The following is a 15,846-nucleotide window of genomic DNA, read 5'->3' on the forward strand; positions in this document are numbered from 1 at the left end:
AAATAGTCTGAGGCCGCTTACACTGTCCTCATTTTCTTTTTTCTTATTTTTGGATTCTGTTTTCTTCTTGCTGTTCTGGTTGATTATTTTTTGCTTCTTTATGTTCCAAATCATTGATTTGATTCTCAGCTTCATCCACTTTACTGTTGTTTCCCTGTAATTGTTCTTTATTTTTAATTAGTGTATTTTTCATTTCTGAATGGATCTATTTCATGCTGTTAAGGGCCTCACTAAGTTCCTTGAGCATCCTTATAACCAGTGTTTTGAACTCTCCATCTGATAGATTGCTTATCTTAATTTTGGTTAGCTTTTTTTCTGGAGTTTTGATCTGTTCTTTTATTTGGGCCACATCTCTTTGTCTCCTCATTTTGGCAACCTCCCTGTGTTTGTTTCTATGTATTAAGTAGAGCTGCTTTGACTCAGTGTCTTGGTCGTATGACCTAATGTAGTAGGGGCCCTGTAGGGTCCGGTGGCACAGCCTCCCCTATCACCCAAGCTGGGTACTCAAGGTGCACCCTTTGTGTGGGCTGAGTATACCCTCCTCTTGTAGTTGAGCCTTGATTGCTGTTGGCAGATCAATGGAAGGTATTCACCCAGGCCAGTCAACTGCAAGGATTGTCTTTGACCACTTACCTCCACTCTTTGTGGAGAATCAGCTGTGCAGGGGCAGGATGGTGGTGCTCTGACATGGTCTGTAGCCATCCAGTGGCTGCACTGACCCTGGGGTTTCCCAGGTGGTGCAGGCCAAGTCAGCCCCCACCTGCGTTTTGCTCAGAGCCACCCTGCCTGAAGTATAAAGTGAACTGAGATGGCTGTTACTTGTGCTGGGCTTGGAGATTCCCAGGGGAAACCAGTCTTGGCTCGCTACTGCTAGTGCTGGACATGGGGTCACTTAGCAAGAGGTACGGGGGTTGGGAGCTCACTAAGCCTGGCTGTTTTTTTGTTTGAGAGAATTTAGAAAATTGTGAAGCACGAGCCAAGGCCAGCCATTAATATGGAAAAGCAGCTTGGGTGGGCCCATAAATTGAGTGGAACAGAGTGTCTGGGGATCTCCAGGGAGGGGCAAACAGTGTTAGTCAGGTTGATGGAGTCTCAGCCATGGCATCCGCCTACAAGCACTGTGGCTTTGTGTGGGGAGGATTTCGAAAAGGGACAATGATTTCTGTCTGTCTTTCTGTCTGGGAGGAAGCTGTCCCCCAGCTCTTGCCTGGATGCCAGACACTTCAGTTCCTCCCTCTATGCCACTGGTGGCTTTCAAGCACTAGCCCCATGCTAGAGCTCAGAGGGAGTGAGTCTGAGTAAGTTCGTGTGTGGGTTCTCTAAGAGGAACTGCTTGGGACTCCAGAAGTTTCTTTTACTGACTCAATCCTTGCTCTGTTTTGTAGCTAGAAATTATGGAGACTTATCTTCCTGGCATTGGAACCCTGGGCTGGGAGGTCTGGTGTGGGGCTGAAACTCCTTGCTCCAAGGAAGATATCCTTCCTGAATCTTTATCTAACCAGCCATTCTGCATCTGAACCCCTCCTACCAGTCTGGATGGACGTGGTTTCTTTAATCCTCTAGTTGTCAGGCTTCCATTCAACTCAGTTTCTGATGGTTCTGAGTGATAGTTCTATATTTTAGTTGTATTTTTGATGTGGTTGTGTGAGGAGGCAAGCTGTATTTACCTATGCTGTCATTCTTGCCCAGAAGTTTATCTAGGAGATTTTTAAATATCCCTTATATAAAAGTTTCACACACTTCTTATTAAACTTATTGCTGAGTATTTTATCTTTATTGATATCGTAAAAGAGGTTTTCTCTAACATTATATCTTCTCACTGGTTATTTGTGTGAATGGAGGCTGTTGACTTAACTTTATATCCTGCTACATTACTGGAATTATTTCTTGAATTAATTTTCTAATTGATTCTCTGAGGTTTTCCAGTTATGCAATTATATCATCTGAGATAGTTTTACTTCTTATTTTCCAATTATTGTTCCTCTTGTTTTCTCTCATCTAATGGCATTGGCTAATGCCTTGAATATGATGCTGAATAATAGTGGAGAGAACTGGCATCCTTACTTTGTTTCTGATCTTGGTTGAAAAGCTTGTGGTTTTCTTCCCTTTAATAAAACAGCATCACTGATGGAGAATTTCAGCCCCATTTATGAGAGGGAGAAGTGCCTGTGTTCAACTCACAGTCACGCTGGTGGTGCTATAAAGGCCTGTGCACCTCAGCCAAGATGAGAGTGCTGACTGCACGCATCCCTTTTCTACCCAGCAATTAGGAGACTAGACGAGGTTACTTTTATATTTGTCCGGTTACAGCAGCATTGAGTATTTATTGAAAATTTGGGAAATACGAGTTGAAAGTAGAAAATAAAATACTTGCAACCTTACCCCCAAAATTGATCATTATTAACATTTTGTTGCATTTTCACCTAGCCTGTTTTCTCTTTGTATATGAATGTATAGGATTTATGTCAATTCATAGTGATATAAGATGTATGTATTTAAAGCCCTTATCTCCCTCAATCAGTAGGATTATATCAATCCTTCTTTTGACAATGCATATTAGACATTACATGTAAATGATATGATACTTGATCTCATAAGTGGTTCCATGTCATTAATTATTTTTGAAAGATTTTATAGTGGTTGCAGAATTTCTGAGAGTATTACCTTGATTTTGAAAGAGATATATTAGGAGGGACCATCCCCCCAAAAGGAATTACTTTCTGGAGGGTGGGCCTCTTGTAATACAGGCTTCCCCCACTAGGTGAGTGTTCTAGGAACTCATTTGTATCAGTGCACCACCTGGCATTGTTGTGAGAGGCTGCGTTTGGTTTCAGTGAAATTGTTTTTGAAAACTCTTTCAACGCATTTGCCCCTTTCATGATGAGTGATTTAGGAGCACAACTGCCTATACTGCGCTGAGTATGGAGCAGCTTTTGACCAAAAATGACATGACCCCTATGCCCTAGCCTCCCTATTCATCTGTTCTTGCCCCGGGCGACCTTTTGTTTGTTTCTCCGGATGAAAAAAATCCTCAAAGGGAAACATTTTGCCACTGTGGAAGAGGTGAAACAAAAAAATGGCAGAATCACTAAAAGGCGTCGAAATCAGTGAGTTTAAAAACTGTTTTGAGCTGTGGAAAAAGCATCTTGATAGGTGTGTTGCATCAAGTGGAGAGTACTTTGATGGTGACTAAACTTTAAACATGTAAGAACACAATTTTTAATAAATTCTGGGGTTTTTTTGGTCTCCTGTTGTATATTCAAGCGCCACATTTCTTTTTAATGTCATGACTAGTGACAGAAATAAAAAACAGTTGAGGCTATCGGGGCAGGGAAAGAATGATGGTACAAAAGAATGTTGAAATACCAAACAAAATAATGTGGGAGGTTCTAGAAAACATTATACCTGTGTGTCTTGGGGAAGAAAAAGGAAGGGTCGAGAGTATTAAAGTTAAGGTTAGAGAAAATACTACATATGCTTAGAGCAGGCTGGTGGTGAATCTGAAGGTAGACATGAGAGACTAAGAATTTGCAAGGAAACAAGGGACATCATTTCAGATTGGGAGAACTGGGCTGGGAGGGCAGGAACTGAATAGGAGCTTGTGGGGGGCATGGGTGCTCAGAGAGTGGGGCGGTGGGCCTTTTCTCCCTGATTGCTCTAAAAGGACTAAGTTAGGTTTGTCTTTGCTGTTTTAAATTTGAATTCTCTTAACTCGATTAAAACCTTTAATTTCTTAATGGTAAATGCTCAAAACATAAATTCATAGTTAAGGCCACCTTGTAGTGTTAATTGTTTTGTATTGAAATGTAATACATTCACTTATGAAAACAGCTTGTCATTAGGTCTTTTCTCTTTTTTTTAATGGGGAGTGGATAAGAGAGCAGGGAGCTTAGGACAGAAAGCAAATTTTAGGCACTGTTACTGATTTTCTTATTCTCAAGCATTAGTAATTATGTTGAATGTTGCTCAGCAGCCTCTATAAGTAAGTAAACAGGTTATTTTGCTAATTATCTGTTTAGTTGATTTTGGGGGAACGGTAAAAGATATAATAAAGGATTAATTATTTTCAACATGTTTCAAATATATTATTTTATTCTTTTAGCTCTTATCTTCATTGTCAATGGGCATCAGTAGAAGATCTGGAAAAAGATAAGAGAATTCAGCAAAAGATTAAACGATTTAAGGCAAAGCAGGGCCAGAACAAATTCCTTTCAGAGGTATGAAATACCTGGTTAATTTTCTAAAGTAGTTACTTTATTAAAAATGTTCTGAATTTTGAATTTTAGTTCAGTAGTTTATTAAGAAAAATTAGTTTGCCTCACTTTGTGCTGTTACTTGCATATTGGTAACTGGTTATTGCTAAAAAAAAAATGTGTAAACAGGAAATTTCTCATTCTTCCTGTTGCTTAGTCTAGAAGATACTGGTCCTTATGATATTATGTGGAAATATGATGGTATGATTACAATCTTGTAATGAAAGTACAGCTAGTAGATGGTGGAAAATATAAGTAGACACAAGTTCTATTAAGATTTAGCAGGTTAAAAACTCTTAAATACAAGTTCTAGGAAATAAAAATTTATTTCTCTTAGGGAAGGTATGAGGCATATTTCTTTTGTGCAAGTTGTGCTTCATTACAGAGAGTTCTCTAACCTCATTTTCACAAATGATATACTGTGGTATAGAAGTTGGTATAATATCGTTGTCTGTCTCCCTTTATCCTAGGTTATCAATTATGATGAAAAGATAATCATACCTAGGGCAGGGGAGAAAAACCTGCATTTTTAAGAAGTGCCAAGTTCCCCTGCAACATAGCCAACTACATTTTAAAAAGTGCTTCACAAATTGCTTACTGGGGTCTCTGGACTTTTGATCACTAGTTTGGTTTCACTTACAGCCTCAAGTAGATTAAAAGAGAAACCTTTGCACTGAAAGATTAAACTTGCTGATTTATTAGCTTTCTTCTCCATAAAGGAGTTAACAGAATGTAAAATGTAAAGAAGTGTGAAATTTGATGCAAAATAATACCTGCTTAACAAGCTACTTCACACCCCCACCTTTTTTTAGAGATGGGGGCAGGGACAGAAGAATGTTGAGTACTTTTATGTCATAAAATCCTTATAATCTCAGGTGGCAAGTCTACGTTCCCCTGGAATCTGATTTCCATGCTCCCAACAGGCAGATTGTAAAGTTTGTATTAGTTGGAGGATCAGATGGTGGTGGTTTTACTGGACATATGTCTGTACCACCACTTCTGTTATTCTGAGTATTCAGCCTCTTTGTAGTGCAGTAGTTAGCACTGAGGGGAATGGAGGTACGCGGATGTGACTCACTCCTTACATCTTGGAGAATATTTAGGTGATTCTTTGAAAGGGCAGTTTCTGAGAAAATAATGGGTAGTTCTATTTTTCTTGCCCTTCTTAATGAAACTAAGAAATGTCTGCGACATTGGGCAAGTTGAAATCATTTAGCTTCCTTTTAGAAAGAAACACCGAATATTCTGCTGACCTTTTCTATGGATTAGTGACAAGGAAAAGGAAAGCATGCTATGGTAACTTCCCCCTACAGCCTTGAATCCTGGTCCTGCTTATTAAGTTTATTTGGACTCTATTTCCTGGAGTCAGATGCATTTTACAGACTTCTGCCTGGCCCAGCTCTGTAGCCTTTGTATTGGGTCTGTCTTTGTGCATCACCTGCAGCAAAGTTGAAATACATTATCTTGCTCGTAACTTGTCAAACAGAATCTTAAGTTTTGGGTTGAATGGAAGTCTGAAAAGAGAATCCAGGGGGTAGCAGAGTAGGATGAAAGATATTTCCTTCCTCTTCCTCTTTTACACTCACTCACTCATTCACTCACTCACTCAGTTGTTTGTCTGATTCCCATAGATAGTCCTGGCTTTAGGTTTTCCATACAAAGCTATGACCACTTTTTCATTCTTTGCTTCACCTTAGGCTTCCTTATAAATATGCTGCAACTAAAATCTCTAGTCAAAGAGGTTATTGAAACTGGAAATGCATCACATGCATGGTGGCATGCATAGATTAATCATTTGAAGGACAGGCATGTTTAGGAGTACAGTTAAGAATTTAAATTTAGCAATGACATCTTCTGTTTAAGAATAAGCTGTCTTAAAGAAAGCATTTGTCATCAAAACTAGTTTATAGAAAGTTTTAGTGTTTATGCTGTCTGTGAATAATACATACATGTTGTGTGCCTAAATCTAGAAGCTTTTGACAAAACCAGTCCATTAATATATTAATATTGTGAATCAACTGAAAATCTCAATGAATTTTTTTGCCTCACTAATCAACTCTATGTAAAGGCCTGAGGCAGTTGAAACACATTTTTGTATTTCTGATTTTTGTTTCATAATTCACAGTTCAAAGCATCCAAACTGGGTGTTTTAATGGGAACAGCAGCCCAGAGAATGTTTGTTATACTTGAGCCAACTGTGATCGAACAGCTTATCTTTTCAGCCTGCAATTCAGGGAATACAAACGGTGTCTAAGTGACTTCTCACATGTCCCTGCAAAGTGTTTTAATGTAGTTTTATTACTGACAAATTAATAGATAGGAACACAATAATATGACTTGTGTTTTCTAACCTATCTGACTCTAATTTAAAGTATGGCTTAGTCTGTAACTTCCCTTTGAGTCATATTTTATTCTTTTATGTGTGATAACTTTGCAAGCAGGTAGTATTACTTTCTTTTGTAAAGATTGTTAATATATTGGCTAAATAACCCAATTATTTAAGCCTCATTTCTTTATTCGTAATACTTTTAGCTAAACGTTTTATATTCATACAAATAAACAATTAGAACCTTTAATGACAAGACTGTATTCAAATGAGGTACTGATATTGATTGGTAAAGACAACCAAACATTATAAACTCTGCTCACACTATAATATGAAATTCACTGGTTTCAGTGCTTTTAGCTTTTGAATAACATTCTTTAAATGATGCTCAAAGGCCTCACACAACTCCAGTAGTTATGAGATTCCAATAGCGCTTACTGTGCATGGCTCTGGTTCTTTATTGCAGACTGTAGTTTCAAGAATGCTAAACGCATTGCATGCCATAAGCCTTTTGGACTGCTCATTAGTGAATTGTAATTTCACACTTCATTTCAAATATTCTTAAACATTCTCTCACAGTAAAAAGGTTTCACACAGTAATTAAAAGTCCCAGTTAACAAAGTCGGAGAAGTCTGATTTCCTCATGGGGAATGATTTTGCTAAATTGTTGCATTTCAATTAATATAAAAGAATTTGCCAAATATAAATTTTGTATTGCTGTGACCCAGAATATTACTGCCTGGTGAAAAGTGAAATACAGTGTTTACTCTCAGAAATTAAACGTTTTAACTTTTTTTCCTTTGGTGCAGATTGAAGATGAACTTTTTAATCCAGATTATGTGGAGGTTGACCGGATAATGGATTGTTCACGTAGCACAGATGACCGGGGAGAGGTAACAGAAGATCACTTATATTAGGGGGTGGCGATTCAGACAGTTTATGTGTGTTTACAGAGAATTGTGGAAGTCCTAGATCTGGTCCTAGTCAGTGCCTTGGATCATGGCACATTTGTTCTAAATTTAACTGAAATTTATTGACTTACTGTTGGTTTTATGATTTAATAATAGTGCTAAATGTGTTTTTAATGTTTAGTCTGAGAGCTTTTTAAAAAGAAATCTATTTTCAATATGAAACAAATACATTGACATTTTGTACAATTCCAGAATTTGATCAGTGAAAAGAATTCGGTACATTTTGGTATAAATCTGTTATGTAGCACAAATTTTCCTTATGCAGTTAAGAGTGCTGTTATAGCAGAATGGAGTTTAATGTTATTTAACATGGGGCACCCTTAGTGAAGTTGATGAACTTTATTTAATATGATGCATAGAAGATATTATAAAATAAAGATCATATCTGTAACATGATATTTGACTTTTTTAGTTTTGTATAGTTTTACTTTAAAAAAAATCTGTTTCATAGTATATTTCCATAGTACAGCAAATGGTTTTAACATCACAACCAGGTCAGTGTATCTCGGTCCCCAAATAGTAGTCCACAAACCTGAGTATTTTCTAGAGGAAAAGACAAAGGAAATTCAAAGATCTACATTACCCAAAATATTTTGTTCACCAATCTTCTAGAGCTCAAATACATTAAAGTGATTGTATATAAATACTATGTTTCTCTTTAAGAGAAAGGTAGAGAGCCTAATAAATTCAAGCCTGTTTCTCATTTTTTAGGAAACTAACCAATTATATAAATATATCAGTATACTCAAATAATTTACCATATAAGCCTGAATTGGACACTTTGTGAATGATTTGCACAGGCTCAGATTCAGCTGTTATTTACTAGATATTTCTTTATATTGTACTTTTTGGTTTTTGAACATTACTTAGCAGTGACTTAGATAAAAATTAATTTGTTTTGGTAATACTCAATAATATTATTTCCAAGTTTAGACTTGAGAATCTATAACTAGGGACTACTTTTCAAACTTCTGCCCACTCAGTCTTACTATTGCCTGGGTGGTGTATATTGATAAATGGAGTAGAGCACGTTTTTCCTTTATACATATAGTGTTGGTCAAATGAATCCAATTCTGATTTCTTTAAACCTGGCCCAGCCTGTGACTCACTATCTGGTGAAGTGGTGTTCACTGCCTTACGAAGACAGCACTTGGGAGCTAAGGCAGGACATTGATCAAGCAAAGATTGAAGAATTTGAGAAACTAATGTCCAGGGAGCCGGAAACAGAGCGCGTGGTAAGAATTGGCTAAGGGTAGAGGATTTAATTTGAAAACAAGCATCATGGTGTGGTCTTTGAAAAACCACTAATGGGATTTGCTATATTTGAAACAGGAGCGACCTCCTGCTGATGATTGGAAGAAATCGGAGAGTTCCAGGGAGTATAAAAACAATAACAAACTCAGGGAATACCAGTTGGAGGGAGTAAACTGGCTACTTTTCAATTGGTACAACATGTATGTAAAACATGTTTCCTTCACTTTTAAAATGGCCTATAGTTCTTTTCCTTTGTAGTTATTGAAAATAGTACTCAAATATAACTTAACATTTTAACTTCCTAATAAGAATTGTTAAAAAATAACCATTGGAAGTATGCTTATTACTTATTCAACAAATAATACAGAGATTGATAGAAGTATGTATAAATAATTGTTATTTCTTAGATTTTGTTTGAAAATGTATTTTACTGAATCTAAGAGAACATCTAAGATAGGCATTTGTGAGTATACGCATACACATTTTGTAAAAAGAGAGCAGTGACTAATACCTGTACTCATTAAACTTTGTTTTATTTCCTTCCCAAAGGCGAAACTGCATTTTAGCAGATGAAATGGGTTTGGGAAAAACTATCCAGTCCATTACATTTCTCTATGAGATATATTTGAAAGGAATCCATGGCCCTTTTTTAGTAATTGCCCCATTGTCCACAATCCCCAACTGGGAAAGGGAATTCCGTACCTGGACAGAGTTGAACGTGGTTGTGTATCATGGGAGTCAAGCTAGTCGTCGGACCATTCAGTTGTATGAAATGTACTTCAAAGATCCCCAGGTAAAACATCACAGGTGGTTTTTCTTATTATGTGCATTTTAGGGTGCTGGGATTTAATATGATCTGAGAGATTTGGGAGAAAGGTCTAGAGTTTGCAAAATTGAGGAATTTACTTTAGGTTTCTTACCCAATTTATGTTTGTATTATATTTCTACATCTTATGATTATAGTTCTTTGTTTTTATAACTTTAGTTATTCTGATTATTAGATTAAAAACAAATGAAATTTTTTACCTTGGATGATCACTAAAAATCATTTAGTGTGTTGATTTGCTTATTGGCTTTCTTTTGCAATTCTGTGAGAAAGCTAAACAAAAAAAGGTGTTATTGAATGTGAACATAAAGAATATTTATTTTGCTATATTATTACTAGAAATTAAAAATGCTAGGCATGTAATATTGTGAGACACATTGAATAAACTACATCCAAAGGGAAGGATTTATACTTTGGCTCTTAGTAGCGATTACAATGAATTTTTACTTATTCAAGTTACCTGCATGCAATTATTCTGTGATATTGAAATTATAAATGACTTAAAGAAGAAAGAAAAATAGTATATGCTAAATTAGTTTTAAGCTATGGGTAGTAAATGGTAGTCTATAACTGGACATAGGACAGAGTTTTTGTTTTATGTATGTCTTTGCTTTAAGTGTACAAATCTGCCTTCCATCTAATTAAAGGAGGAAAATATCAAAATCTGTTCTTTGTATTTATCTTTAAATTTGGGAAATTATAAATTCTCTCCTAAGTGACTGTTTTTCATTTTAACATTTTAAAAATAAATAATGTTATAAAAGTAAGGAAATGTGTAAAGTTTTAAAAAGTAAAAGTTTTTTTTAAAGTTAGTAGATAATGCCTTTGGCCTTTCACCTTTTGGAGTCTGTAGGGTGTGAGGAGAATGGATGCTGTTAGTGGCACTTTACTGGGTGTGATCTGTAAAGAAATTGGATCAGAAATTTTGCTAATAATTTCTAACTTCTTTTAAAAAGATTTTAAAGCCTTGTTGTACCATAATAGCATAAAACCTCCCAAGTATCTTGGGAAAAAATATGTGTTACCTAAAATAAAGATGTCCCCAAAGAGATAAATCCGTATGTTTTATGCTCTTTATTTATCCTTAAAGTTGTTAGTAATCTGTAATACTAAATAATAATTCAGAGTTGTTCTTGCAGGGTCGCGTGATAAAGGGGTCCTATAAGTTTCATGCCATCATCACTACCTTTGAGATGATTTTGACTGATTGTCCTGAGCTGCGGAATATTCCATGGCGCTGTGTAGTTATTGATGAAGCCCACCGGCTGAAGAATAGGAACTGCAAGCTGTTGGAAGGACTCAAGATGATGGACTTGGTCGGTGATCATTTGATGACTCGGAGTAAAATTGTTACTGGCTTAGGATTCCTGCCACTCTGAATTTGACTAATGCTCATGAAAGGTGTTTGCAAAGCCTGTCAAATATTGTGATACATCCTCCTGAGCTTTTACTAACTTAAAAGTGGCTGCTGTCTTCCTGATTTTAATGTTGCTGGCTGGCATTTCTGCACAGTTGTATCACAGCAGAATATAGTCATCATATTTTCACTGAAATGAGTTTCAAGTATTTGCTTTCCCTTTGTTTGTAAATACTGCCATTATGATCCAGTTATGTTCCAAGACTCACAGGTTTTGGCATACGGGGGGCCCACTTGTACATGCAGGTTCTCATAATTTGGGCCAAATCTGGAATTGGTCCAGTTTGCACAGACACTTAGAAGTTTGGGGTGTTACCGGACCTTGAAATCGATCTGGAGTTTTAGGCCACACTTAATCTCATACGCTTTCGGCTTCCTAAGAGATGGTCAGGTCTTCCTGACTACCTTTTTCTAAATTTTCTTCAGTAGGAGTATCATGGGATAATATCTTGAGGAGTGATAGAATTTGATTGATTTTCAATTCCATACTGTTGTGCCTATCATTTCCTAGTGGAAATTACTACATGGCCTCAGTCATTGTCAGGCTTCTTTTCACTCTGTACTTTGCAAGGTGGGTTTTGATCACTTGTTTTTATTTTTAATGTACATTTTAAAAGCGAAGTTATTTAGCATGTCTTTGGGTGTTTTGATCAGTTTCAAAAAGTACCAAAAGATTTTTTAAATCCCTGAACTCTTGTAATCTACTCTTGTCTTCTGTAGGTTCACTTGATCTCTTGTTAATTGTGAGTTTGAGATGGGATGGAATATTCTATATGTTCATGGCTACAGATTTTTTTTTACTGAAGACTAACTGAAAGAACACTTTAAGCTTTCTGTTGCAGCAGGTTCTTGGAAGCAGTTTCTTTTATTCTTAAATTAGGGGATTGGACTAGCCAGCTATTCTTTTAATTAAAAACAAACAAAATCTAGCTTTGTTTAAAGGAAAAATTTGACTGAGTTATCCTATTTAGGATTGGATTTTCCTTTTATTTCCCTTAATTAATTATTTAAGACTACCCTAAGACCTTTCTCAAAGTAGTGTATATTATTTGGTTGCCAATCCACAAAAGAAATTAGAATACTTAGAAATGGTGAACGTTCTTGAAGATGTGGCTAAGCATATGGAAAAAAGAAATGCAATGGCTATATTTGGTCTCTTCAGGTGATACTTTAGCGTTACACTGAAGTAAACCTGTGTTTACAGGTAACCACTAATGTTCGTGAAATATCTAATTATATCTTCTGAGTTGGGCCTCATCCTCACTGTGGTCCACATAAGAGACAGTTATAGCATCATTTCCTGAAGGCTGAATAGTCATTCAAATGAGTTTATGTAAGTTGTTTTCTATTATTAGTTCACATGTTTCCAGGTACCAAATTCTTGTTGCAGAACAGTCTTCCATTGGTTGAACTCTGGTCTTCCATTGTTTATAGTAACATTGCATTAATGGATTAGAATTTGTTACCCAGATGATTTTTCTGTTACACGCTGCAGTGTTCTCTAACCTTTTTCACATAGTATCACATATAGAAAATGATGTATGTTACACTGGGCTAAGCCAAGAAGGCAGCCCACTGCCACAGGTGAGCAGTCCTGGGACCCTGACTGTCATTGCCCTGCCAACCACCCCAAGGGCTCAGCATCACATCATTCTTGATGCACGAGCTTGGAAGCTCTGATTAGCAAACAAAGTGCTTGTTTTTCTGATCATCAGGAATCTCTCAGAAAAGATCTTTTTAAGAGGTAGCACATAATCATTCAGTAATTGTATTTGTCCAGTTCTGAACTGGTTATTGCCTGGTTTTTAAATCCTTACTTTAAAATTAACATCATGAGAACTTACACACTTAAACCTTTTTATTCTTATTTTCTAGAATAAGTCACAGTGAAAACAGCAAACAGGAACTATATCCAACTACAGAGTTCATAGAAAATTGCTGTTACCTGCACTAGACTCAGTTAGGATGAAAATGTGCTTAATGAGGATTATCTTCAAGTGCATTCATTCTCAGAGAGGAAAGACCAGTGAGCGTCTTCAGCTTTCCCATCACAAAGGAAATGCTTGTGAGATGATATATTGAGGGACATTTACAGTCTTCACTGTCCTCCACAGGACCCTGGAAGGCAAAGCCATCTCCTTGTCCCTCACTGACCAGGAGTGAATTCTCTGGAGGTGGTAGTAGTTCTTCATTCTTTCCCATTACCTCATCTTTCACTGTTAGGAAGCCTCACACACATGGAACATGTGCTGAAATGAAAGTAAATGGACATGATTCCATCAGAGCTAAAAGGAATGGTAATGTTTTCAAACCAAAAGTGTATTTGCTGGTGTAGTGGACTTAGAGGTGATACGCTTGGTGGCTTGAGTCTCTTACATGACATTTTGACATTTTGGGATGTGCGGTGTATTCATCGTATGTTACTTCATAGTTACCTGCTTTCAGATGGAAGCCTGGTTGTATTCTTTCCACTGCTCCTGTGCAACCTTATAAAAGGGTTGTGTGTGCAAATAATTATTTGGTGTGGCTGGCTTTAAATAGCCCTGGATGGGAAGCAGCATCAAAAAAGGAATTTCTTTCCTTTTTTCAGATAAGTTTATTTTGAGATTAATAAGCTAAAGGGCTTTTTATGTAGTATTTCATAAGAGGTTCACAATTTAATTCAGTAATAAAGGGCATGAAAAAACTGGGAGACAATTTATATCTGTATAGCTCTGTACCTGCAGTGACTCTTTTCCTGAATCTGTGACAGTATTTTTTAAAAATTTTGGATATCAGGGATTATGGCCCATGTTACCTACTAGTATGGTTATACATTAGAAAATCTCAAACTGATTTGCAAAGTCCTTAGTCTGTGAATTTAATGAGTCTAAAGATGATGGTGACCTGTGTATCTTCTGAACCAGAGACCTCTTAATTCAAAGGGGAGAAAAGGAAGAATAAAAGCAAATTGAATTGTATCACCTCACTTTTAAAGAGCCTCACTGTTAGATAAGACATGATAGGTACTGAGAAAAATAGAATGCCCTTAGTTACATCATTCCCCCAGTATTTACCAAGAATATACTTTCTGCTTGGCAACCAAGTCTTGTAAGATTCCAAGTGAAGTTGGAATATTACTTTTGAACCAACTAGAAGGTATAATCACTTTTTGAAATAGTTTTAATAGCTGGACTATGTATCAGCTGACCAGACTCGAAAGTACTATAAAGCCCCTGAGATTAATAAACACTCTGTTGTTAAGATCTGTCACTGCCAAATGGTTCCTCCATGTTTGATGTATAGAAACAGGAAGAACAGTGGCACAAACGTGTCAGGAACTTTTGTAAATAGGAAGAACTGTTTTAAAGAAATACCTAACTTGGTTCAAAGAGACAAAGTTAGAAATTGGATCTGTCTTTTTTTTTAAAAAAAAAGGATTGTGATACTTAAAACCAAGCTGACCCCATTGCTAGTTTGAAATTTTTGCAGAACAAAATAATTTTTCATGTGCTGTTTTATGTAGATGGACTTCTTTTGTCTCCTACGTGAGTCATGCAGGAAGCAGATAGGGAGACTTGGGTGCTGTTGATGTAGAGAACAGAAAGAGTCACGTAAGCTTTGTCTAAGTCTAGGGATTTTAGGAAAAAACTTCCACTTTGGTGTGGAAAAAGCAGAGACTTAGGGGACTTGCGAAGCCATGGCACTAGACTGTTGATCTAATAACCCCAGGAAGAGACGAAATGGCAGGACAATCACCACTGGGTCTGTGGAGTTCTAGAAGGCCCCTCTGTGTGTGGATCTGAAGCAGGGACCATTTTTCTTGTATTTCTGCCTTCCTGCCAATTTCCTACACTTCATGTAGGGTAGATGCTGAATTAATTTTAATGAGAAATAGGAACGTGGATATCTAGAGAGAGGCTTTGGTTTTAGGAAACTTCTGTGGTTATGACTTGGTCACTTGCTTTTCTTGTATTCCTGTAGGAACACAAAGTGCTGCTGACGGGGACCCCATTGCAGAACACTGTGGAAGAGCTCTTTAGCTTGCTCCATTTCTTGGAACCAACTCGTTTCCCTTCAGAAACCACCTTTATGCAAGAATTTGGTGATCTGAAAACAGAAGAACAGGTATTCATCACGTCTACTTTGTATTTTTCTTATATAGTTGAAGATTATCCTGAAATGGCAAAGGATTACTATTTAACTGTTTAAAAATGTAAAAATTTTTTACCACCCAGTAAACAAGTGAGCTTTCTGTCTCCTTTCCTTGGGCATTCCAAGTCTTCATTACAGAGGTTTTCTTGTCTGTTTGTCCACATCTGTATGATGGGCTGTTGAGATTTGTAGGGGTTACACACATAACTCTTCATATAATTTTCAGAGACTACTGTGCTGTTCAGGTTGGTGGTTTTCTAGGTATACTTTTGAACTCCCTATACTTTTGGGGATAGTGTCAGAAGCCACTGAAATTTGTAGAGCCGTTTGCCTGATGGAGTTTTAAGGTTTAGTCTTATTTCTTAACTATGTATATACTTGGTCACCTTGCTTACTTTTCTGAAATTACATACTTTCATTTAGAAATGTGGGTCACAACTACCCCACAGGATTTCTGTGAGAAATAAATGAGGTATTGTGTATGAAAAGCGGTTGGTTATTTTACACATGATAAGAGTTTATGGGGATATTTGAAGTATATACAGACATATTCTTGAAGTCTTGGTCTTTCTGTACCCTCCCCCAACTTACTGTTTAAAACCTCTCAGTATCTCAGTTTAGGTCAAAGTGAAATCTGTTTTGTTTTGTTTTGTTTTTCTTAAAAC

At 36.7% G+C, this 15,846-nt stretch overlaps 1 protein-coding gene across 3 annotated transcripts in view; it reads left to right on the forward strand.

The window, feature by feature from the left end:
* Positions 1 to 15,846, forward strand: part of CHD7 (chromodomain helicase DNA binding protein 7) — a 198,051-nt gene that overhangs the window by 141,136 nt on the left and 41,069 nt on the right. For all 3 annotated transcript variants that reach the window (XM_054590164.1, XM_054590166.1, XM_054590165.1), the window contains exons 8-14: positions 4,103 to 4,217; positions 7,389 to 7,472; positions 8,648 to 8,785; positions 8,883 to 9,004; positions 9,354 to 9,597; positions 10,770 to 10,946; positions 15,011 to 15,154. In XM_054590164.1, coding sequence (XP_054446139.1) covers positions 4,103 to 4,217; positions 7,389 to 7,472; positions 8,648 to 8,785; positions 8,883 to 9,004; positions 9,354 to 9,597; positions 10,770 to 10,946; positions 15,011 to 15,154 — 1,024 coding nt within the window. The remainder of the gene's footprint in view (positions 1 to 4,102; positions 4,218 to 7,388; positions 7,473 to 8,647; positions 8,786 to 8,882; positions 9,005 to 9,353; positions 9,598 to 10,769; positions 10,947 to 15,010; positions 15,155 to 15,846) is intronic.

This window comes from Pteronotus mesoamericanus, unplaced genomic scaffold, assembly GCF_021234165.1.
Source record: "Pteronotus mesoamericanus isolate MK-2021 breed Mesoamerican mustached bat unplaced genomic scaffold, CSHL_Meso_final scaffold_174, whole genome shotgun sequence".
NCBI classification, from domain to species: Eukaryota; Metazoa; Chordata; class Mammalia; order Chiroptera; family Mormoopidae; genus Pteronotus; species Pteronotus mesoamericanus.